The sequence below is a fragment of the Mytilus galloprovincialis genome, chromosome 12, assembly GCF_965363235.1.
Source record: "Mytilus galloprovincialis chromosome 12, xbMytGall1.hap1.1, whole genome shotgun sequence".
NCBI lineage: Eukaryota > Metazoa > Mollusca > Bivalvia > Mytilida > Mytilidae > Mytilus > Mytilus galloprovincialis.
In genome coordinates, this window is record NC_134849.1 from 15,738,467 (window position 1) to 15,764,057 (window position 25,591).

Here is a 25,591-nt window from a genome sequence, read left to right on the forward strand (position 1 = left end):
CTGATATTGAAATTTTATTTGCCTATATTCGTTTTTTTTTACTCACCTTTCTGTAATGATGATTTTGAGCGTAGACATAACCAACCATATTTTGAAAATATTCTTCCGAAATATACATTGGTTTCAAATTAAGTTCACGTGTAAGGGAAGCTCTGTTATAATTTTCGCAGGATACATTTTTTGAAGCATGCCCTTGGTGATATTTTTTCAACTGTACGATAAGTAAATCCTTGCAACTTTACATCTCGTTTATCTGGATTTATCTGAAATGTTCCTGATGTGCATTGCTCTGCAGATGTTTGGAGTAGTTTGTTAAATAACAACAGACTTTGATAAATACTAAGACGCACTTTCTACAATCACGATTCTAGTAGAGTCCTCTCAAATCGCCACGTATTAAAACCGTACTTGACTATTCATATATATATTTCAAGTGATGGCATAGGATATAAAATCATTAATTGCAAGCCACGTTGTCACACGTAGATTTAAATAAGAATTGTCCTTTTTGCGTTTCAATGAAACAATAGCAAAATGAATAATTCACCAAAACAAAATATCTATACAACAAATATCAATACTCTACGACGTCGAATGATACAAGACGCAACGTCAGATATTGCTACCATTTAGTGTAACAGAAAAATGACGTTAAATTGAAAACGCACACTATCTAATTCTTCCTGTTTTCCGTTTTTTGGTAAATGCAAAGTATAACACACAAATGTAAATGCCGTGAGAAATTAATCCAATATGATTTTATAATTAACATAGGAAATGCAATTTTACTGCTAGTAATTATGTGTTTTTTTTAGGAATATTGATGCATTATATATTAATCAACCCGAGTATGATTTTATTCAAGCAGCAACATACAATACTAGCTTATACATGTAGTTATGATACTGAAGTTTTCTTACTTTTTGATCGTCTTATAGATGTGTATTTTTGTAATGTGTGCATCATTTCGTTTTGTTGAAAGCAGGACATATATATTTAGTGGAGGAAGGAACAAGCGAATGCAGTTTATGTCGTCCCTTTAGCTAGCATAACGCTTCTGGCGACGTCAAATTATGATAACGGACAAACTTGCAAGACATTTTCATTAATCCGTATTTTTTATAAATAACCCTTCAACTTTAAAAGTACTTTTTATTTGTATGGTTATCAAAGCCGAAAAATAATCTTCACGAAATCAAATCTCTGTTTTTTTGGCCGTAAAAGTTTTGTGAAGGCATGAAAGTTTAACTCGGACATTTCCGCAAGACATTGCAAATCTATTGTTTTGAATTGAATATGTAGCTCAATTTATCTTTCAATTCGAATTTTGGAAGATTGCACTTAGTACAAAACGATCGTGCTTACAATTAAATGAATTTTCTGTCAAAATTTGATTTTTGAACTAAAATGTTTGAAGTTTCCAAATTAAATTTCCGATGGGACATTTCCGTACATCATATTCTTTTGAAAATATGTATGCAAATTTTAAATGGAGACAGCCATGTTAACCAATACTGAAATATATCACGTCATAGAATGTTCATGCAAAATTTCGAAGAGTTGCGTGAACATTTCGCGAATTGTGCGAGTTTTATGTCCCGAGTTTGCATGTTACTTGTTACATGGGACAACGTTAAGTAAACGTTTTTTTGGATAATCTGTGTCTTCCTAAGCCTATGAATATTATATTTTTATTCTTTCTCTATCATAATGTGAAAATGTAAGAATCAATCTTTATTTTCATGTATAATTTGAAATATTTATTTCAGCATTTCTATAAAATTTTTCCGGTCAAATATTTACTTAACGCTATTTTTCGTGGTAGTAGCAATATCTAACGTTGCGTCACAAGTGAATGAGTTTATTGTCCATCATTTGATTTGTTTTGTTCAAACTAGAACACACTGTATGTCATGTTTATCTATAATTGCCATCAAAATTCATAATGTAAAATTCAATTAGTAGATACGGGTACCTAAGTCCGTATTTTTGAAAACAGTAACATTTATTTTGAGTGTTAACATGTTTAAACTATTTGTTTGCAAGTCCCTCTTTGTGATTAATGTAAGATAACTCTAGTAAATGTTCTCACTATTTCATAATTAAATAGTCTTTTCATAAAAGTTCAAATGTTTTATGTGGGTTCTAATCCTAAATTACGAGTAAAGTTTTTGGCATTGGAAAAAGTGGTGTTTATGGTGTTCCTTTTTTGATTTTGTGCTTACGTGGTTTTTTTTTGGTGTTAGTATAAGTGTTAGCGGTGTCACAGCATACATGTATTTGTCTTTAAGGAATCAAGTAAAGCAACTATATAAAGACAAGTTGTATGCTGCATTTGAATTCTGACATACTTATATATCCTATATTAAAACAATAAATGCATTTTACAAGTAGCAGGACCAATGTTGTTGCAGGTGAGATAATATTGACACAATTTAAAACAGTGAATTCTTGACAGCAGAATGACTACAGGTGTTTATTAACACGTATGTTGTTCACCGGAATGTTTCACCCCATATTAAAAATAGACAGTTAATTGTTCTAAGGAAAATGAACTGTTACGGTCAATTGTTAAACTAAACAAACTATCTTGTGAGTGAGGGGATTACGATCGACCGTGATGACCCTTGCAAAACTTGTGTAGTCGGTATTCCAAATAGTTAAGATATTATGAACATCCTTTTCATCGATACTGACGGATATGTTCCAATTATCGAAACCACAATCACTTTCTCTCTTTCATAACTGAACTGTGACATACCACATTTACAAACTTAAAACCGACTTGAACAAGCCGACAGAATCAATCGTGAAGCATATTGTATGTGTAGAAACAGTTTTTGCATTTTTATTTCGGAATAAAATAAAGTGTAGCTTATTTACCTGACAATATTGTGATATGGGTATTTAGTCGGATCCTTAACAGGACATTGTGGTAATATTTCAAAACGGAAAACGGACAAAATAATACACAATGTCAAATTTCCAGGCTTAACTCAAATTTGGGGTAAGTTGATGAAAGAATATGGCCTGTTTTGTGTCTTTTAACTATATCAAAGAACGAAATTTATCAAAACAAAAGAGAAATATAAGTATATGATTATAAAATAGGAGAATTCTTATTTTATACAATTAATGTTATGTCCCTTAGGCCGATTTATATGTAATTTTTCGTATTTGACAGATAAAATGACTTTTTGTTCAAACAACAATTAGACGAAATCGAAGTTTAAAGTATGTTGTAAATCAAACATGTCCTATGTTTTTGTCAACCTATAGGAAACTGTTGCAGAAGATTTCACACTAAAGACATAATATCTGAAGCATATTGTTTTTTCTTTTTTTGTTTTAGCATGTTTAGTATTTAGCTTCAAATGTAGGTGATGAACTTGGACACAAGCGAAGCTACTGTTATTCAGTGATTGGAGTTAATTACAGTATATTAAATGCGTTTTCCATTTATTGTTTTGAAAATAAACCTGCGATCACCTCAGATGTTTGGTGGGGTTTGTGTTATTTATTCTTTAGTTTTCTATGTAGTGTTATGTGTACTATTGTTTGTCTGTTTGTCCTTTTCATTTTTAGCCATGGTGTTGTCAGTTTATGAGTTTGACTGTCCATCTGGTATCTTTCCTCTTTTAGTTTTCTTGTTTGAATTGTTTTACATTTGTCTTGTGTTGGCCTCATATTGCTTATTACATACATACATTGGATTTCGCACATTGTTGAGGGCTGTAGCGGATTATTTTAAAGAGTGCGCTACAAATGAATTTGATTTTGAATAGACAGAACACAAATTACAGTCATTTCTTATAATTTAATTCTTATTCATTTTAAACCGGAATAAATCATGAAAATATGTTAACGACATCACGATCACATGTCAAAACTATGTATAAAAACTGTCAACTTATCAGAAGACGCGTTACATCCACAATTAAATTAGTGATGCCTGGACCGTCATTTTTACAGTTAAAAATACACTGACAGCAGGAGACTAGCAGTGTTAGGAAGCTCCTGACGATTTTTTTACAATAACTCTGCTTCTATTCACGCTTTAAACAAAAACTTGTCGAGTAATCCATCAATGTAATAAACGCATTATTAGAGTACCACATAAAACAGCTTTCGCGTTCCATAGCTAAGGTATATGGTTACTATTGCACTTAACTTAATGACGAAAGCAGTGAATACTTAAATAATTAAGTAAAATTCGGTAACAGTATTTAGTCATGTTAATAAAATCTGATAACTTATTATTGCTTAGTCGATCTAAAAGCATTTATAAAACATTTATTAACATTTTATCATACTAAGCTTTTGTTGAAAATCTCTGCAAACGAGTAATTTAATAGTCAGATATATCATCATAACAAATGATTTATTTAAATACATATTTAAACAACATACCAATGCATCCTGGGCTTGCAAAGTAGTCTTTCAAAAAGGAGAAAAAATTCTAATATCCAATATCATGTGAATACTTGATTATTTCGTGTGTATTATTCGGACATTATTTTTGAATTAAAAAAAAAAGTTTTATATATTTGTACAATTCAAAATAAATTGTTCTTTGCTATTAAACAGTAGCTAGAGTTATGGGTGAAAAAATTAAAGAAGTGAAATACTATTTTGAAGTTAGCTTGCCCTAGTACTGTTCAGCAGGTGTAAGATTTTGGCGATTAACGTGCAAACAAATATTTTGTCTGATTTTTTTTAATCCCAAGTAAGTATTCTGTCGGACAAAAAAAATGATTGCATTAAAAAAAAAATTAAAAATTTACAAACAAGTGACTGTTTCATGGTTAAATGATTGTATTTCCTGCATGAAGTTAACTTTATTGATAATGTATTAGATCAAATACAAAAGAACATGTATCAAAGAAACACGCTGATAACAACGCTTGCCGGAAAGTTTTTCTGCAGTAATAGTTAGGTTAGTTCCGAGACGATAGCCGAGGACTTTGAACTGACAAGGAATGCAGACAAACTATACGGCAATTAGTTCCGGTCTGTTTTTGTGTTACCTTTGTTTTGTATCTAACTTGTACGCCGTTTCAAGAACGAATTTGAAGTGGTAATTTTTTCATTAAGAAGAAGTAGCAAAATTAAACAGATTATAATGACCATGTACTGGTTAATGTAAGTTACAGTTTAAACAAACTTATTTACACTTCCTTTCAGTCTATAGTTTTCCTCAAGAAATGAAAGAACCTAATATTTGAATAAAAAATCAAGTAAAAGATGAATAGCGTACACATATTGAGATTTGAATATATGCAACTTTAGGAGTAAGTAATGTATGACAAGATTTCAGAGGTAAGCAAGCTACTGTTATTTTTGTAATTATGTGAAATATGTTTTTTTTTTAATGAAAACATGTCATTCCATTCCCTAATCCCGCCTTTAATAATTAAACATATCGTGCAGTGTCTCCTAAATACATAAATTAATAAATATGAATTCAATATCAATATAAATGAACAAAAGAATTATATTCTAATTTCATAAGAGATTGAGAAGTTATAAAAATTGGATTGTGTCCTGTTTTTCTATATATTTATAGGAAAACGTTTGGATTTAAAAAAATGGTTTTAATCCATGACACAAAACTATTGCATGCAAAGGTGAAATCACGAAAAGCCAAGGAAACAGTGTACTTGTTGTTAGATACAGCGATTCTTTCAATAGGTACAGAAAACAAATTTACTGCTAGTTAAACAAAGCCCCTAGCATTGTCATTTCTGATCGAAGAATCAACTGATTGTAGTGTTTCTTTGAGTCTCACGTCAGTGCACAGTTATTTGTGAAGAAATTGATTCACTTCGGAATCGTAAGTAACTCCTACTCGCATGTGTCATTCGTTGTGTTGCAACTGATATTGTAAACTCATGTAAAAATGAAAAAGAGTGATTTTTTGTAAATGTTACGGACGTCATCACAAGTTTTTTAAACGTTATGGAATAACCGATTCACAGATGATTTCAAATATGTTCCTTATATCGTAACTACAATACCATTCCCTTTTCGCGAATGTGACCTACCGAGTTTGACTTTTTATCGGGTTTGAAATAACATGAGCAACACGACGGGTGTCACATGTGGAGCATGTTTACTCTTCCAGAGCACCTGAGTCTTTGTAGGGGTTTGTGTTGTTTAGTATTTAGTTTTCTAAGTTGTGTCTTGTGAACTTTGTCTGTCTGTCTGTTTGTCTTTTTCTTTGTAAGCCAAGTTGTTGTCAGTCTAATTTTGATCTATGAGTTTGAATGTCCCTCTCTCTGTCCGTTTTTAAGTTGTTTTTTTTTTAATTCTTATTTCCTATTGAAAGGAGCGAAGGCTGGTGTATACAATATGAACCAGCACACAGGTATTGAATAACTAGAAGGATAAAACTGTTCGTCTAAATATGTCAAACGCTATCCGTCATTTAGTGAAATTAACAAAATACGTAAACTTCCTAACCAGATACCAAAACAATCAACAAGATATATTAGGATAGCGTCTGGCTAAGCGGCTGAATGGGGCTGAATTGTGAAATACGACATAAAAGCAAATCAATACTATAACAGTTCTAGATACTGGCTTTCAAAGCTGCACAAAACTTATTTAAAGATATGTCATGAATATTTTTTAATTTCATCTTCAGGCCATTGCTCCACTTCTAAACGGTATATTCAAATTGACAACAGCAATTTGATTTAATTACTTTAGAATACAAATTTACTTTTAGGTTGAATATGTATTCCCAGATTAAAACAGACTACTATAAGTCTATGAATAAATGAATGGACGGTCAATTAACTCGACTTTAAGAAATCGATGAGCCATGTCGGTTAAACTCTTGTTCATTTCATTTTATGTCTTCATATTTTTATTGTTTATGATGATATTATTATGTACTTTATTGTGTTCGGTTATTTATTATTTTTCATGTAATGAAGAGGACGTTCTTAGTAAAACTTGAGTCCTCTACTAACGGTCACTGTAAAGCTTACATTAATACTGATTCAAATGAGGTGAATTTTTCATTTGTAAGCCAAGACAATTTCAGCCATGTTTTTTAGCATATCGTAAAGACACTGAACACAATTAAATGATAAATTAATAGCTAAATTTTATTTATTTTTTCGGCTATAAATGTTTGAAATATAAATAAGCACATGTATTAAATTTATTGTGTTATTCGAAGCTAATGGCCCTAATGAGGTGTTAGAGACAAAGCATACATATACATATCATGTATATGTTCCTTTCTTATGTTTAGGTCATGTAGGTGTGGTTTTTTTTTATTAAATTCTTTAACCTGTTTCTGTCTATTCTCATTATAATACCCAACCTTGTTTCACTTCCAAATTGTTTAATTTGTTCAATTGCTTTGATCTAGCTACGTACAGCCAAAAACACTGGATCAACATAAATAAAGAACAACTTTCACATAATCAAGCCCCGAACAAATAGAATTTATCGCTGCATGTTCGTGACATCAATAGGATTAGTCAGTTTTTTGTTTGTTTGTTAAACTCGCTTAAACAATCTCGTTTGTTTGATTGTCTTTTTCTTTGGTGGCCGTTGTCAATTTAGATTCGACTTATGAGTTTGTATGACCCTTTTGTATTCCTCCTTTGCTTCTTTTGTTTTCAATTTTGTTATTATGAATATACCACTTCAGTAAAGACCTTTCAAAATTGTTTTAAAAAATTGAGATCATATGCAGATGAAATACAATAGAGATAAACAACACCACAAAAGAACAAACAAAAACAACAAAACCTTTTACAAAATTTATAAACTTAACAACACGAATCACTACAAAAACCACGATTGGACTTGGCTAACAAGTTTCTTTTTTCTTCATATGTGGCCACTATCTTGGGTTTTATGCCGGTATACATCCGGCCATAAATTACAATCAAGATAAAGAGGACAAGATTATGATAATAGCAAGTGAAATATACCCGTTATCACAGATAAAAATTACTGTCAACCAAATAATAATTGCATCTGTAAATTAAGGCAACCTTAGTTTACCAATGGTCAAATAGATATCGCAAATTGAAAAGGTAAAGAAAAAGCATGGTTAAAAGGAAATACCGCAAAAATCAAATGACTCTCAGCTATCGAGACTGTTTGCGCCTGCTGTGATAGTTCAATCATCAGATATTATCCTGCGTACGTATTCATACTCCGTCAACATGTATCATTAGGGAATATGACAGAAAAGGAAAATTAACGATCAGACAGGCATACGGGAATTTAAGATTTAAGATGGTGAAAACGCTAGTGCTTTAAGACAAACTGTATCAGTCAAAATATGCGTGGAGTTGACCGTAACGTTTATGCTTTTTCGATGTTAGTCGTTCTTCCTCTTACCATTGTGCATGTAGCTGATAATAAATAAAACAGTTAAGGTTCATGTGGACCCTATGGCTAAAATGGCCGTATTTTCACCTCAAAATTTACTCTGAGTACAGACAAATCTGTGCATCTGGAAACGTTTTCAGGCATAGCATGCCCAAGTTAAATAGAATTCAAATGCATTGTTTGATTTAGAAAATTCATAAATTAACTGACTTTTTTCGTTCCTGCAGAAGATGAAAAACACACAGTTGAGTTTTCCTTGATATGGTCCACTCATGTACACAGTTTGAATCACCAATTATTGTCAGGTTTCTATTGTTCATCTACTGTCCATGTCAATCAATACAGCTCACTTCAATTGTTACCTGTGGAAACATCTACTGTCCATGTCAATCAATACAGCTCACTTCAATTGTTACCTGTGGAGACATCTACTGTCCATGTCAATCAATACAGCTCATTTCAATTGTTACCTGTGGAGACATCTACTGTCCATGTCAATCAATACAGCTCATTTCAATTGTTACCTGTGGAGAAGTTCTCATCCCTGTTTCACAACTTAGTTTTTTTTTGCCAGATTCTGGAGGAATGAAAAAAAAATGAACTGCAAAATCCTGGTAAGTTTTTATTTTTCTAAAACATAAAACATATTTGAAATTTATTTATCTATGGCATGCTATGTCTTAAAAATTTTACAGATGCGCAGGTTTGTCAGAGTAAATTATGAGGTGAAAATACGGCCATTGTAGACAAAGGGTCCACATGAACCCTAAAAGGAATAACTCTTTTACTACTAGGAACCCTTGATGAAATAGCTTCATCCTTTCGCTTTTATTTACAAATACTTTTATCATCATCTTTCTAGATTTGGATCAAAGTAGCAATGAAATACGTGTACTAAGTACGAAATATGACAATATGTTCTTTTTGTTGGATTTGCTTGAGCTTTTGATTTTCCCATTTAATAAGTGACGTTTTGTTTTGAATCGTCCTCGGAGTGCTGTTTTTTTGTTGTTGGTTGGAACATGTTCATTGTCATGTGAGAAAAAAAGCTTCCTTGAAGCAGCTACCATATATCAAGGAAATCTTGATGAAAATGCAAGCTCTTCGAAATAGTACCAGATAAACTCATCAAGCTTGCAATTATATACTCCATGTTCCTGTGCTGCCGGATGATGTAATTTACAAGGAAAAGTTATTAATTGGTATACTGAAATCATCTCTGTTGTAGTAGTATTTTGTTCTAAACCGACCCTAAATTTCTTAAAATCATTGTGAGGCCCGACTTGACTGTGTCTGTTATATTCTTTAATTTCTATTTCTAATGATTAATTGCGTCCAATGTTGTCAACAGACTTTGAAATATTTTTTGGAAATGGCATCATCTAAACACTGGAATGAATAAACAGTTCAAATATCAATAAATAAGTAGTCTATTTTGTATTTTTGATGCAACTCTGTCCTTGTTATATGATCTATAGTGTTCAGCTGTTGACTATTTTTAATTGGACTTATGTTTTGTTATTGTTATTTGTGTGTTGGTCTGTTTTTATTTAATGAATGGCTATTATTTATTTTGAATTTATTGAACCATAAAACTAATTTTTGACTCTTCACATTGAATAATCCGCGAAACGGATTATGTAAAATGTGAAGAGTCAAAAATTAGTTTTATGGTTCAATAAAATCAAAATAAATTATTGCCATTCATTATAAATAAATTTCTATCAAAAATAAGGCTCAAAGAACTTTTTATATTATATATATTAACAATAACAACGTACACACATGCTGGCGTATGAATACACAACGTCAGAGTGGGCGTGTCGCCATCAAAATTGACAACATTGAAAATAAAACTAATAATTTTAACCAATCAGAAGACATTAAATACACCAAATTTATTTATTCCTTGTTATACCTTGTAATGTTGCTGGCGGTTTTAATTGGACTTCGACTTAATACTGTGTTATTGACCATGCAAAAATCTTTGGTACTTTGTTTATTGTCTACTCATAGACTGACGAAAGATTCACAAAGAGACTCCATGCAAAATTATAGAAAGAAAACAGATGTAAAGTGATGACAATAGGATATATAGGGTCATTTGATATAAAATACCAATATGAAATTATTCCAAACACAAAAAATATCAAGCCCTTTATCACTTGGATTTCTTATGCATGTTGTCTCTCAGAACTATATATTCTAGAACAAAGATAGACTGTCGTGTTACCATGAAACACAAGTTTTTTTTCTAATTGTAGATGTTTTATTTAGTAGAATTATTAAGTATCATAGAAATTATCAATTTTAAACATTTGACAATAAGGAGTAATACAAGAAAGTATTTGAACATCAACTGAACATATAACTGAATTAAATTATACAATTGTAAATAGTAAACAACTTAGACCATATGGTAACTATAAGTAGACGGCACATCAAAATACCCGAATGTTAAAAACTGGTATTACTGTTGTGATACTAAATATTATTATTTTAAAAGAAATACACCAATTAAAATACAAACAAATACAGTAGACTTCCGTTGTTTCTTGGAATTGTTGAATATACTCTTGATTTTAGAGAAGCTATAGTCATTGATTTATTATTGTTATAATGAAACCGTAATGAGCAATGGTAGAACATATTTGACATTAAACTAAAAAATATATAATCAAATAATACTATTCTTATAGGCATAGATAATAACAATTAACGAAGTTATAAAAAAGTAACATAAAAGACTTATTACTTTAATTTTTACTTCATATGTGTTCCATATATTGTTGTTGTTACGGAAACACACACTAGAACTTACTTGTTTGCTCAAATTTTATCATACTTTTTACTGGATGCTTAAATTGGAAAAATCAAAGATAGTATCTGAAATTTAAGCCATTGGAAAATGATAAGTATTGCTAGAAGTTATTTGATCATAGATTAAAGTTATAAAAAATCTTGATCAGATATGGGAAATCATCAAATGTATAAAAATTATAAATAACTTCAAGCAACCAGCTCATAAAAAATGATCCTATGCATAAAATTGAGAATGGAAATGGAGAATGTGTCAAAGAGACAACAACCCGACCATCGAAAAAAAAAGAACAGAAGGTCACCAACAGGTCTTCAATGTAGCGAGAAATTCCCGCACCCGGAGGCGTCCTTCAACTTGCCCCTAAACAAATATACTAGTTCAGTGATAAGGAACGCCATACTAAACTCCAAATTGTACACAAGAAACTAAAATTGAAATTATACAAGACTATCAAAGGCCAGAGGCTCCTGACTTGGGACAGGCGCAAACATGCGGCGGGGTTTAACATGTTTATGAGATTTCCCCCCTCCCCGAATACTTCTAGCCAATGAAAATACTAATTTTCGTTCTTTTTGTGTACATTAATTAGATTGTTAGTTTACCCGTTTGAATTGTTTGACATTGTCATTTCGGGGCCTTTTGTAGCTGATTTTGTGGTATTGGTTTTGCTCATTGTTGATTGCCGTACAGTGACCTATTTTTTTTAAAATGTTTGTGTCATTTTGGTCTCTAGTGGACAGTTATCTCATTGGACATCATACCACATTTTTTTTGTATATACATCACATGTAGTAAAAAATCACACTATAAATCATATCAATTTAGTTCAAATGAATCTAACTAAAAACAGCTCCATTGTTATAAACAAATTAATTTAGATTATAAACAAAAACCGATATATATAGTGCATTTTATGTTGTGATGATATACTATTGTTTCAGAAAAGAGAGAACGTGAAGAATAAGGACCGAGAGAACACATACAATATTTATGTATCGGAATAAAGAAGGATCATCTATGAGAAATCCATCAATGATTTATGCACAATTGGAAGCAATCGGAATAAATAGTGTGTCATTTTGTACTTTTAAAAATTGATGAACATTGTGAAAAAGGGTATGGGTAACCATTTCATAACACAAAATTGCTATTCAGTTCATATTTGAATGTGTCTTTCTTCATCTCAAACTCTTTCAATCGGTTTTAAAGGAAAGTATTTGCTAGATGTCGATTACACATCACAGGTTCATTGGTTATACATAACACATATAGCTTGAATTTGCAAATGGCAAAAAAAGAAAAGAATAATTCGAAGTACAATTTACATAGATCATATAATATTATATTGAACGGAAAATTTGTATTTGTATTCGATTATCAAATACACCGTAACAAATAAAAGCCTATACATGTATATATAAACGTGTCGACTTCGAATTCCATCTGATGCAGCTTTCGAATAGTTTATTTTGAACAAAACAAGTGTATGTGTATTCAATTATCAAACAACATCAAACACTAATACTGATTCCCCCCATTCGTTAACAATATACAATTTACTATAGTATTTGCTGAAGCACAAGGAGACAGGTTTCTTGATTCCATGATTTGTGTCCAATGGAATGTCTAATACTTCATAATCCTCTTTTAGATTAAACGCTCTACCTCTTCCGACACATTTGATCTCAGTGTGTTTTGATTCCCATATCAATCTGTGTATATTATTTGATCCCTGACCACTAACGTAGATGTGTCCATTGTTGTCAGAACATATGTCGGTTGGTATGTCCATGGTGGGAAAATTATAAATCTTTGGAGGTTCCGATTGGAAGGAATATGTAATATCATTCTGACCGCCTTTACAGGATAAGAACGAATCTTAATATACTGTATGAAACTTTACAACACAGGAACCAATGCTTTGTCCATTTTGTGAAATGTCTGTGATGCTGCTGGAACTAAAAAAGACCAAACGAGATTGTTTAAAACTGATTTGTATGACTGATCAAGTTTTCAGCAAAGGATTTCGTTATATAAAAATTAGAATGCTTTTTACATTATTGATAGATAGACAAAACAGCTATTTGAGCACATTGTGTTCTTGAAATTACAGACTTAGAATAAAAAAGAGTGTTGAGTTTATTAATAAGAAATTCAATAACTTGCTATTTTTATATGTAGTTTTGTTTGAGAAGAACAAGGTCTTTATGTTGAAAACTTATTGCACACTTAAACGTACATTTTGTCGTATGTTACAGCACCTGCATACAAACAACCATCATTGTTCACGCCAAGAAATATCTCTGATAAACCCTTTCTCGTATTTTCAAGTGCTGAAACGCAAAACACGGTAGTGTTCAGTTTTTTGCAAGTTGCCTTAAACAGTACAACCATTCTGTCAGGATCAATTTGTAGTACACATCTGGAGTTCGGTAGTGTAATAAACCCTATATTTTGATTCGTTACAGACAAATCATATGGTTCACTATCCACGTCAAGATTGTTTAAGTAATGTCCACTAGGATCAACTAACATCAAGTTCTTTTTAACATAATCACACAATAAAATGTTTCCCTTTGTTGTAGCTGCAATACCAGTAATCCGGCCGAAGTCATGGTTGAATTGACATATGTACGAAAATCCATGCCTAACATCACCTGGTACTGCCAATACCTGTGCCATCTCTGAAAATGATTTGGAAAGGAAGAAAATGTTTGTTACATTGTCATTATTTTTGAAGAATAATATATATCACCAGAAAATTACGTCATTGGATTTAATATTGCCACATGTATATAAAGATGTGGTATAATTGCCAATAAAAATCTTCACCGGAGACAAATTTACACAGACATTAACAATTATAGGTCACCATACGGCCTATAAAAATGTGCAAAGACCATACAGGAATCAAAGTAAGATATAAAGGCAAGGAATTGACCAATGTAAATCAAACCAAAACCAATGAATTGCAGACTCCTTACTCAGGATAGGCACATACATACATAATGTTTGTATATTTACTGCAGAAATTCTTTTTTTACAAAGTTTTGGCGGACACATTGCCTCATCAACACAAATAGCAATTAACTTGGAATATATATTTAAAAAAATTGATCTGTTTGATGGATTAATACAAATTCTAATTCAGACCATTACCCCTCTATTATAATAACCCTCTATACTTTAACTTTTGTTTTTGTGGAATAAGAAATTCAATGTAGTTATTGATTTATTTTGATACTAATAATAACCGTCACATGATTTCAGTACTTTTTGTACATCAAGATTGACTGTTCTTCATAAAACATGCTTACTTTAAGGAAAAAGATATTAAATTTTTGTACGCATTGCCTAAAAGGCAAATATTTTTTCATTTTACTGAAAATTATTGACCGCCATTGGAATTTTGTACTTTTTATAGCTTAGAATAGTTTTTTTTTAATAAAATTAAAATAATATCAGAAAAATCATACTAAAATTTTGTTCGCATTGTTTAAAATAATCAAAATTATTCTTCTTTTTATCAAAAATGATACTATTTTATTTGAAATCAGTTATTTTTACCATCTTGAGACAAGTCTTCTAATTAGAATTGAGATATAATGAGAATTAAAATACTTAAACTTTTATTTTTGTGGAATAAGAATGCAGTTATTGATTTATTTTGCTACAAATTATTAACCGTCATATGATTTCATTACTTTTTGTACATCAGGATTGGCTGTTCCTCATAAAACATGCTTACTTTAAGGAAAAAGATATTAAATTTTTGTACGCGTTGCCTAAAAGGCAAATATTTTTTCATTTTACTGAAAATTATTGACCGCCATTGGATTTTTGTACTTTTTATAGTTTAGAATAGTTTTTTTTTCCATAAAATTGAAAGAATATCAGAAAAATCCTACTAAAATTTTGTTCGCATTGTTTAAAATAATCAAAATTATTCTTCTTTTTATCAAAAATGATACTATTTTATTTGAAATCAGTTATTTTTACCATTTTGAGACAAGTCTTCTAATCAGAATTGAGATATAATGAGAATTAAAATACTTTAACTTTTGTTTTTGTGGAATAAGAAATTCAATGTAGTTATTGATTTATTTTGATACTAATTATTAACCGTCATATGATTTCATTACTTTTTGTAAATCAGGATTGGCTTTTCCTCATAAAACATGCTTACTTTAAGGAAAAAGATATTAAATTTTTGTACGCGTTGCCTTAAATGCAAATATTTCTTCATTTTACTGAAAATTATTGACCGCCATTGGATTTTTGTACTATTTATAGTTTAGAATAGTTTTTTTTTCATAAAATTGAAAGAATATCAGAAAAATCCTACTAAAATTTTGTTCGCATTGTTTAAAATAATCAAAATTATTCTTCTTTTTATCAAAAATGATACTATTTTATTTGAAATCAGTTATTTTTACCATTTTGAGACAAGTCTTCTAATCAGAATTCAGATATATTGAGAATTAAAATACTTAAACTTTTGTTTTTGTGGAATAAGAAATTCAATGTAGTTATTGATTTATTTTGATACAAATAATAACGTCACATGATTTCAGTACTTTTTGTACATCAGGATTGGGTGTTCTTCATAAAATATGCTTAATTTAAGGAAAAATATATAAAATTTTTGTACGCGTTTCCTAAAATGCAAATATTGTTTCATTTTACTGAAAATTATTGACCGCCATTGGATTTTTGTACTTTTTATAGTTGAGAATAGTTTTTTTTCATAAAATTAAAATAATATCAGAAAAAACATACTAAAATTTTGCATGTTGACTACATTTTTCAATAACTGATTCTTTCATTTTGTTTTTCCCGAGAATGGTTGGAAAATAATAAAATAAAAACCGCGATGTAGACACCGTTTTAGAACTCGCCGGTTTTGAAAATATATAACCTAAATAAAACGAAAAAGACCATTCTTTAATGATGATATTTTAATTTAGGTTTTATCTGTACATTTCTTTTCATTTAAATTCATAAAACTTTGCTTAATAATTAATAAACAAAATGTATAATTGAACGTTCGATTTTCAATAGTCGCCATTTTTATTAGATTAAACGAAACTAAGATTCCGTAATTTGTATTAGTTTATCATGTGACGTATTAAAGTTCAAACCGTCATCAAGGTCGATCGGTACTATCCGTCCGATCAGTCCGATCAGTCAATTACTTTTACTATAAGTCTGACGGATTGCTGACGTGAGTTTGACGCGAACTTGACTGATCGGTGACTGATCGATGACCGCTGACTGATCGCTGAAATAGTAACGCCTAAGGTTGCAAGTACTGTACCCCCAAGAAAAGAAAACAACAACAACAACAAAAATCCGTTAAAGCAAACAAAGCAAAACAAAACATAAAAAACCCCAAATAACTTTAAAAAAAGATATTGAAAACACCGAAACAATGCTCCAAATCTACAGAAAAATTAAATACCAAAGCTTTTGACTACTAGAAACTTTAAAACTACTACACATATTCATAGTTGGTTACTTCTCTAGAATGTCATATATATATACGATATAATTGATTTTTATGTTAACAACGAAGTGCTGACTACTTGCAATCAAAATTTACGTGTTACGACATGTCACAACTATCATTTTAGATAAAACAAAATTGTCGATAGCTTATATTGTTTTGGAAATAAGTGAAAAGAAGCAAAATTCAAATTTTAGAATATGACCTTGACCTTTGATCTTAACCTAATTTTCCTTTTTTGGGGCCAAGGATATCAAATCAAAAGATTCTAGGTCTCTATCACTGATGGTTTACCTTATTTATATCACTTATATCAAATACATAAGGGATAATAATTCTCATATGGAGAATTCATTTCGCTTCGGTCAAAATAGAACAAATCATGCAAAGGATATAACAAGCAATTTTGTAAAATAAATGTGTCGCTTTCTTTTACAGTTACGGAAGAGATGGGGCACAGGAAAAACAGTGTTCGGAGAGATTACTCCTACAAATAAAATTATTTGGGTACGCAGGGTAAATGTCAAAGGCGTATAAACTGTTCGATATCATATACCAAATAACTAAGCGACATATTGCGAAACATATATTTATCGCAAGAACAAAATTAGGCGGAAGAAAACAAATAATCAGAAGAAAAACAACAGATCTTTCCATAGAAAGTGGAAAGACCTAATTAAGTATTCAAGTCGTAACATTAAATCGGATAACTGAAAACATGTATACTAATTATGTATAATTAAGATCTTGCCCCGAGGTGAGAGAAAAGTTGTCGAAATTCTAATCAATTTTTTTTATTAGCAAAAACAACAAATATACTGGACAATTTATCTATGAATTTTATTACCACGACGATATTTTTTTTAGATAGAACAAAATTATTCAATGATTTGAACACACATTTATATCAAATCTATTAAAAGTTAAAAATTAAAAAAAGTCCGGTTAACCTGTTAGCGTTTTTGGTATTCGATTTTTGGTCCTTCCGACGGTTAACTGATGATAGCACTACTTATAATCGAATATTTATCATATTTTGTTCTTTTTAATAGTGTTAGAAAGAGAATAAAATAATTTTGAAGATTTGCTGATATCGATGAGATTTTGATGGTCGGAGCTGCAGTATTTTACTTTGGACGTTATGCCACCCTAAATTCTTAAAAACGATGTATATACCCTTTTTTCATGGGAGCCTTTGTAATTTATTGTTGTACTCCTTTAGTATATATTTTTTTGTTAGTGTCGTGTCAATAAAATCGAATTATTTATTCATAAATGATATCAATGAGTGAATACAACAAAAACTTCAAACATCCCGTTTGAAGTTTTGTTGCCACTGTAAACATAAATATCTTATTTGATGACATACAACAATCAATCGGTATTCATAAACATGTAGGAATCAGCTGTGTTATTCATATTATTCTGAAATGAGTAAAAACAAGTCAATAAAAATTTAAATTTGCATCTGACATGCGAACTGTTTTGGAGAAAGAAAAAAAAATCTGAAGAAAAAACAATAAACAGTCATTCTTGGAGATGGAAACAATACGTGCGACACGAGCGGAAATTTTTGCAAAAAAAAAATAATAAGTAGGATGAACTTTAAATGATTGACTATTACATGCTCTTTTTCTTCACACAATGGTTGTCGAAAAAAAAACCAAGACAAATGCTGTTTGCAAGTGAATGTTATGTAATTGATGTAAAATATATTGAATCAGATATATAAACAAATCCTTCTACATGTACTCAGCAGTTTTGACACTACCAAAAGTTTTACAGAACCAGTATTTTGTACATTTTTTTTTTGTTATTTTGAAGAGGGAAAAAAGATACCATAGGGCCATTCAAACTTATAGATCGAATTCAAAACTGACAAGCCATGACGAATTAGAGTAAATCGTGATTACATATTAAATAGAAAAAAGACGAAAGAAGTAGACTTAGCCTATATAGGGGTTTACCTGTCTACAAGGTAATTGATGCCCCATTTACTGAAATCATTATTGTAAAGTATACAACAGGTGTTATAGATTTGGAATAAACAGATTATGCTGATGTGAAAGTAATTATAAAAGATGCCGAATCTTGACATAACAAAAACATACGGAAATATCCCTGCCTTACAATATATTTACACGTTTTTTTTAATCCCTGATCATTGTCTTAGAGATGTCGTATTAACACCTTCTTTAAATAACATTTAATTAGACACTGATCCAATACCATATATTACATTCAGCACTTGTGATACTCTCTATAGTAAATTACATGAATTTACATCGACAAAAAATGATTTCAAGTAATATTAACATACCTTTGTTGTCGTGTTACTGATCGCGTGACTGCCTTGATAACTATAGTTATCAATGTTGATCGAGACCTTTGTGATTTAGATAAAACTATATCTTATCAAGGCCAGGATAATCGTCTTACTGTTAACTCGTTGCAATAGTGTTTTTTTTTCTGGTGAATTCTTCTATATTTTATCATGACGGGGCTTTAAAAATATGTCTCGCCATAAGTTTTTCTTTTTGTTGAGTAACGTCCTATAATTGATAACGTTTACATTTTTTAGTGTTTGAAAATCATACTACATCTTCTTATTTCATAATGTCTGAATAGTCTGATGTACTTGGAATTATTGTTAAGATTTGGTGATCATATTCATATCTATTTGCCATTTTCACAGATATAAGAAGAACTGACAAACCACATATTTTACCATGTTTTAATAGCAAGCAAAAAGTTGTTAACAGATGCTCCCAGCACCACATATTATGTGTTGAAAGATAGCAAAAGTATAAATCTGTTTTGTATTTCCTGGTTGCTAAGAGTAATTTTCTAAGAACAGAGAAAATCATGTGCCTAAATGTTATATACTCGAATGCACCAGTTACAGCATTTCAAAAAGATAAACACTTATTTTTTAACCAAACCACTTGATTAAAGCCACTATTAAGGTAGCTCGGGTGTCTTCCTCCATCTTGGATTTTGAAGAAACAGATAGCTTTGGTCTAGATATTTGATGAAATGTGCAAATTTTGAGAGATGTATGTAATTCATGTAAAAGACTTTTCATATAAATATAGAAAATTGTGTGTTTTATCATAATTACAGTAAATTGTTGCAATATCTCAAATACACCCATTTTGTGTTTGATTCAATATTTTCAACTTTGCCATATAAGGGGAGATAACTCAGATAAGGTAAACTTTATAATAGAAAGTGTTATGAATTTACTTATTTTGATATGTAGCAAGAACATAAAATCGGTGAACCCGTATACAATGGGACATGAATTCGCGAAAAACAAAAAAAAGTTACTGTATATAGAATCGATGGGACTGGAGACTTGAAAAATTAAAACAAAGAACATTATTCGTTATTGAATCTTAAAAAGATTCCGACAAATATTTTGATTTTGGTTTGTCCAGTTGACATGGACACTGAACTACGATGTCATTATTTCTGAAAAAATCACTACTTTTTGTATCGACTACTCCTTTATATAAAACAAACACAAAGTCACCTTTATTAGACACAACTTCTGCTAAACATTGCAATACATTTGCATCTTTTTTCATTGACATAAGAAAACATTAAACTGTTCCAGCGATAAGATCTGTGACCAAATTTATAACAAAAATAGATATACAATTATCAAATATTACACACCAACCAACAATAACCAATGAATTGCATGCTCCTGACTTGGGACGAGCACATCAAAAATATGTCGGGGTTAAAGATGAATTGCAAACGTTCAATCGCCCCTTTGTGATAAAGTAGAAACAAACCCGTATAAATCAGAACACAACAAAAAGTACCGATATCGGTGATAATTTATTTGCATGCTCATCAGAAAATTTGTATTACTTTTATCATGTGTATTCATTTGTAAGACAAAAATCATTAGTGGTCATGTTTCTTACAAAAAACAAACAAATTTCAGGAAAAGAGAAGATTTAAATATTCAGAGCTATGATTACTAGTGGTAATCACAAACTGTGATGCTTTCAGATCAACGACGACATATTTAAAATCAGTGTTTTGTCGTGGGCGTTACTATTTGATTTTGTTGTTATTATTTGGGATTTCAGGGGTAAAAATAAACGAATATTTTCGACTGTTTGATATACATAAACTGTGGTAAGTGTTAAAATTCAAACAGTTATTCCTTTAATTCTTACATGCAACATATATAGGCAAATCGTGCCTGGATGGATTGTTTAACTAAGGTTCAACATAAGGAATTGAACAATATGACCGTGTTTACACCACATAATCTAACATGAGAACAGTCAAACTGATATATCTAGGAAAGTTTTAAGACAAGACAAGAACTAGATACAAGAATATACAAATTATCTGTAGTCTACGTTTCCGAAAATTAAAATCTTACATGCATTTTTTTCCAGTCTGCAGAAGAAATCAAAATAAACAAACACACGAGTTTCCTTTGAAACGGTCCTCTCAGTTACACAGTTTAAATCGCCTATTGTTTGCCGATGTCCATTGTCAATCTACTGTCCATTTAAATCAATTCTACTCACAACATGTATTATATGAGGTGAGCTTCTCAAACCTCTTTCCCGAGTTCATTTTGGCATCTTCTGCAGGCATTAAAAAAAATGAATATCAAAATCCTGAAAAATAAATTTTCTGAAACAAATAATGCATTTAAAATTCAATTATGTTGTTCCTGGCATCACTTACAACATGTGGAGGTGCATAGGGTTACGTCTGTACTCAGAGTAAAATTTGTTGTGTAAATATTAGTAAACATGTTACGATGTACCTAGACCGTGATATCATTTTGGCATTTCTTTTCAGTCGTACATTTGAATGTTATCCATATCACATAAAATCAATAGCTATAAATAAACAAGGAAATAATTTACACGATTTGTGACGCAGCAAAATAAGGTATGTTTGTAATACAACCTAATCTGAAATGTCCATTTGTTTCGTGCAAAGATATTAGTTCTAGCCCAAGACAGAATGTTTCACAGTTAATGAGAATATTTATAATTATATTGATATTTATGCATTGTTTGAGTACTGAATACAATCTGATATAAACATGATTGTGGTCTTTCAAAAATACCCTGAACTTTGAACAGTGATTCGGTACTTATTAAATTATAAAGATCATATAGATTCTGAATTGTCTTATCTCATATACAGCTACTAGCACAATATGTTACTATTTTGACATAATTATGTAGTCTTAATAAATGAACAGTGATAACCATGACAACAGTAATAAGCAGAACTACCAGTGCAACAGACGGATCCCACCAACCAATTACTGAACTCTTCATAACAGATTTGCATACAACCCAAAAATTAAGAAAAATTAATTACACATTTTATTTTTCTATGAATAATCTGACACTTTATGTGGTAGAAATACACGTTTACCTTGAGGAAAAAATATTTTAATTAAGACCAAATTTCTCAAAAAAAATAAATACTGTGAATTCATTTATTTACGTGGGTATCAATTTTAATTGATAAAGGAAATCTTGCATGTTCTTAAATATTAAATTTCGTGGTTTACCTGTACCCAAGAAATTCACGAAAATTGGTATCCAACGAAAAATAATGAATCCACAGTATACTGAATATCGAAAAAGCGGCAGCAAAGCAAATACTCAACTTTTGTTTGCTGAGAAGTTCCTTTCAAAAGTTCTCCATTAATACAAGAAAGAGGAGAATTATGGATTCATTTAGGAAGGCCAAGTGTTATATATAAACAATATATATTTTTTTTACAGTGGCCGAAGCTAGTTTGTCAGTTGAATTTACTGTCAATTTCTCTGATCATTTCTATTTATAACATAGATATACTTTAATTCATATTACTAACAAAAGAAATAAGATTATTAAGGCAGTAATGACATGCATTTCAAAGGCTCCTTTATTGGGAATGTGGACTCTTAACACGAATAGATAGTATAATTACCGAAAACCACCTAAAACAACTACAATTTGAAAAAAATATGCATTCAAAAACTAATATAATTGCATATTTGTTTAATTGTTGCAATCAATTCTTCCAATCTTAATTGAACTTAACATTTACCGAAAAATATATGAGCCACGATTAAATCTAGTGATAACATTATCTTGTGATACAAATCGTTTTGAGATAAAAAAAAAAAAAAATAATAATAAAAAAAAAAAAAAATAAGATAAATATCAAAATATAACAAAGTTATAAAACTGATATTTCTTTCTAAATATTTTAGATGGCACAGGTGTTGGCAGTCCCGGGAGATGTAAGACATGGATTTTCGTACATAGGCCAATTCAGCCATGACTTTGGTCGAATTACTGGGATAGCTGCTTCAATTAAGGGGAATATTTTGTTATGTGATTATGATAAAAAGAATCTGATATTAGTTGATCATCTTGGAAATTATCTAAAGAAGCTTGACGTAAACAGTGAACCATATGATGTGGCTATCACGAGTCAAAATATAGGCTATATTACACAACCTAACTCCAGAACTTTCCTCCAAATTGACCCTGAAAGAATGATTGTACTCTTTAAAGCAACTTGCAACGAACTAAACACTACCGTGTTTTGTGTTTCAGCAGTCCCAGATACTGGAAGGGATGTAACGGATAAAATTCCATGTTTTATTGGCGTGAACAAAGATGGTGGTTTGCACATAGGTGAGGTAAATTACGAACAAATGTAAGTTTTTATCTACAAAAAGTTTAAATACATATACAGAATGTCATATTTAAGAATTTCCAATCAAATAACTCAATTGTTTACTGTAATACTTTATTTTTATAGAACATTTCTATTTTTCCAAATTAAGTTAGGATGCAGTCATTGTACGTTTTTTAAAAAAAAACATAGTTTTAACCCTGACCATTGGTTTTCTTTTTTTTACAAAACGTACAATGACTGCATTCTAACTTTATATGGAAAAATAGCATAAAACCTTTCGAGTCATTGAGTGCACCATGTTTATTTTTAAAATGATATTCTGTCTAGTTGAGCACATTGCATTCTTTTTTTAAACCCTCGAAAGATCGAAGTTATTGTTGAGTTATTTGATTGGAAATTCTTAAATTCAAAAAACGATACTCACTGGCCAATGTTTTTGAAGTAACACATTCAAATATAAATAGATACTCTATGCGGAAAGACAGAAAAAAAAGAATAAATTGATATTCCGTCTAGTTGAGCACATTGCATTCTTTTTTTAAACCCTCGAAAGATGGGAGTTATTGTTGAGTTATTTGATTGGAAATTCTCAAATTCAAAAAACGATACTCACTGGCCAATGTTTTTGAAGTAACACATTCAAATATAAATAGATACTCTATGCGGAAAGACAAAATAATAAGAATATTAGGCGTTCATCTGCAAAGGACAGATTGAAAGATAAAAGGTACTAGATACGTGTGTTTAAACGTGATCTTATGTCATTCTGAATAAATGCAGAAATCTGCAAAATCCCATGATATCCAAGTGCAAGATTTGTATCATTTTTCCTCCTGATAAAAAAATGTATATGAGCAAACATTCCAATGTGCCATTTTGAAAGTCTTGGAATACTTTGTTTTAATTTAGCGACCTATTTTTCAAAATCAGTGGTAACAACTAGTCCAATTAGGCCCGTACGTCAGGTTACGTGCGTATATCATGTCATTGGAAATCTCTAATAGGACGTATCAAGACTTAACGCAACATCATCGTAAACATCAGGATTTGATCTTTCGCTACAGCAAACACAATCGAACTTCAAAACAAGCTATGCTTTCCATCATAGAACGAAGAACGTATTTTAATCATTTTTGACTTTACTAGTTGTACATATCAGTTTTTAGATTAATTTATTGTTTTCTAAGTTCAAGAATTATCACCGGCACATATGACAAAGGACAAAACATTGGTTCACGTGTTGTAAAGTTCCACACAGTCAAAGACTATTCTTGGTTGTCTTGCATAGGTGGTCAAAATTATATCAAGTATAACACCAGATACCAATCATCTCATAAGATTTATAAAATTGCCACAATGCATACACCCACTGACATATGTTCTGACGACAACGGACACATTTACGTCAGTGGACAGGGATCGAACAACATACACAGACTAGTAGAGGAGACGAAATATTCATACGTAACTGGTGAAGAGGTTACTGATTGGAAAGTATTAGACATACCATTGGATTCACGTCAAGGAATCAAGGAACCTGTCTCCTTGAGCTTTAACCAAGATTACAGTAAACTGTATATTGTCAACGAATGGGGGAAATCAGTTTTGGTTTTTGATGTTATTTAATGATTGAACAAAAAATATATTTTGCTCAATATAAACTGTAGCATGCATACAATTATAAACGATTTGTGAATAATTCTTTGAATATAAAAAAAATTTGTAATGATAGTACCTGCAAATCTATATGTTTGATATATCAACAATGTGTTTTTGCTTTGTGATCGATATCTATCAAATAAAATATCTCAAACCGGTGGAAAGGTTCCTCTTGCACTAGCCTTGAAATGAGAGATATTCTAGGGTTCATTTAAAAGGTTGAGATGAAGAAGAATAAAGAAATAAAATGTATGGAATTAGATGGTATTGCTTTTTTATGTGAATAATGATTTTGCGTCATGAACACTTTCAAAATATATCAATATTTACAAAGCGCGAATAGACAAATTGTTGCTCCTTATTGCTCTTAATTGTCGTTATTAAAGAGAAAATCATTTATTGACACTCAATCAGGTTGGATGATATATATGTAATAATGATTATGTCATGTAGGTTGTATTTTAAAATTAAATAGTTCGGAAGATGTGTTATATGTTCTCAATTGGCATTTTAACAGCTACATTTGGGTGCAGACCAAGCATCATATCAA

At 30.6% G+C, this 25,591-nt stretch overlaps 2 protein-coding genes across 2 annotated transcripts; one reads left to right on the top strand and one right to left on the bottom strand.

Moving 5' to 3' along the window:
• Positions 1 to 12,558: 12,558 nt before the first annotated feature.
• LOC143054787 (uncharacterized) lies at positions 12,559 to 19,043 on the bottom strand. The gene is made up of 3 exons (XM_076227837.1): positions 19,009 to 19,043; positions 13,422 to 13,866; positions 12,559 to 13,140 (listed from the first exon to the last, which is right to left on the bottom strand). Exons 2-3 carry the CDS (start codon positions 13,862 to 13,864, stop codon positions 13,062 to 13,064), a joined length of 522 nt encoding a protein of 173 aa, XP_076083952.1. The 5' UTR covers positions 13,865 to 13,866; positions 19,009 to 19,043; the 3' UTR covers positions 12,559 to 13,061.
• A 2,534-nt stretch (positions 19,044 to 21,577) lies between these two features.
• LOC143054620 (uncharacterized) lies at positions 21,578 to 25,012 on the top strand. Its single transcript, XM_076227633.1, has 3 exons — positions 21,578 to 21,620; positions 22,949 to 23,400; positions 24,570 to 25,012. The coding sequence occupies exons 2-3, from the start codon at positions 22,949 to 22,951 to the stop codon at positions 25,006 to 25,008; spliced, it is 891 nt and encodes a 296-aa protein (XP_076083748.1). The 5' UTR covers positions 21,578 to 21,620; the 3' UTR covers positions 25,009 to 25,012.
• The last annotated feature ends 579 nt before the right edge of the window (positions 25,013 to 25,591 follow it).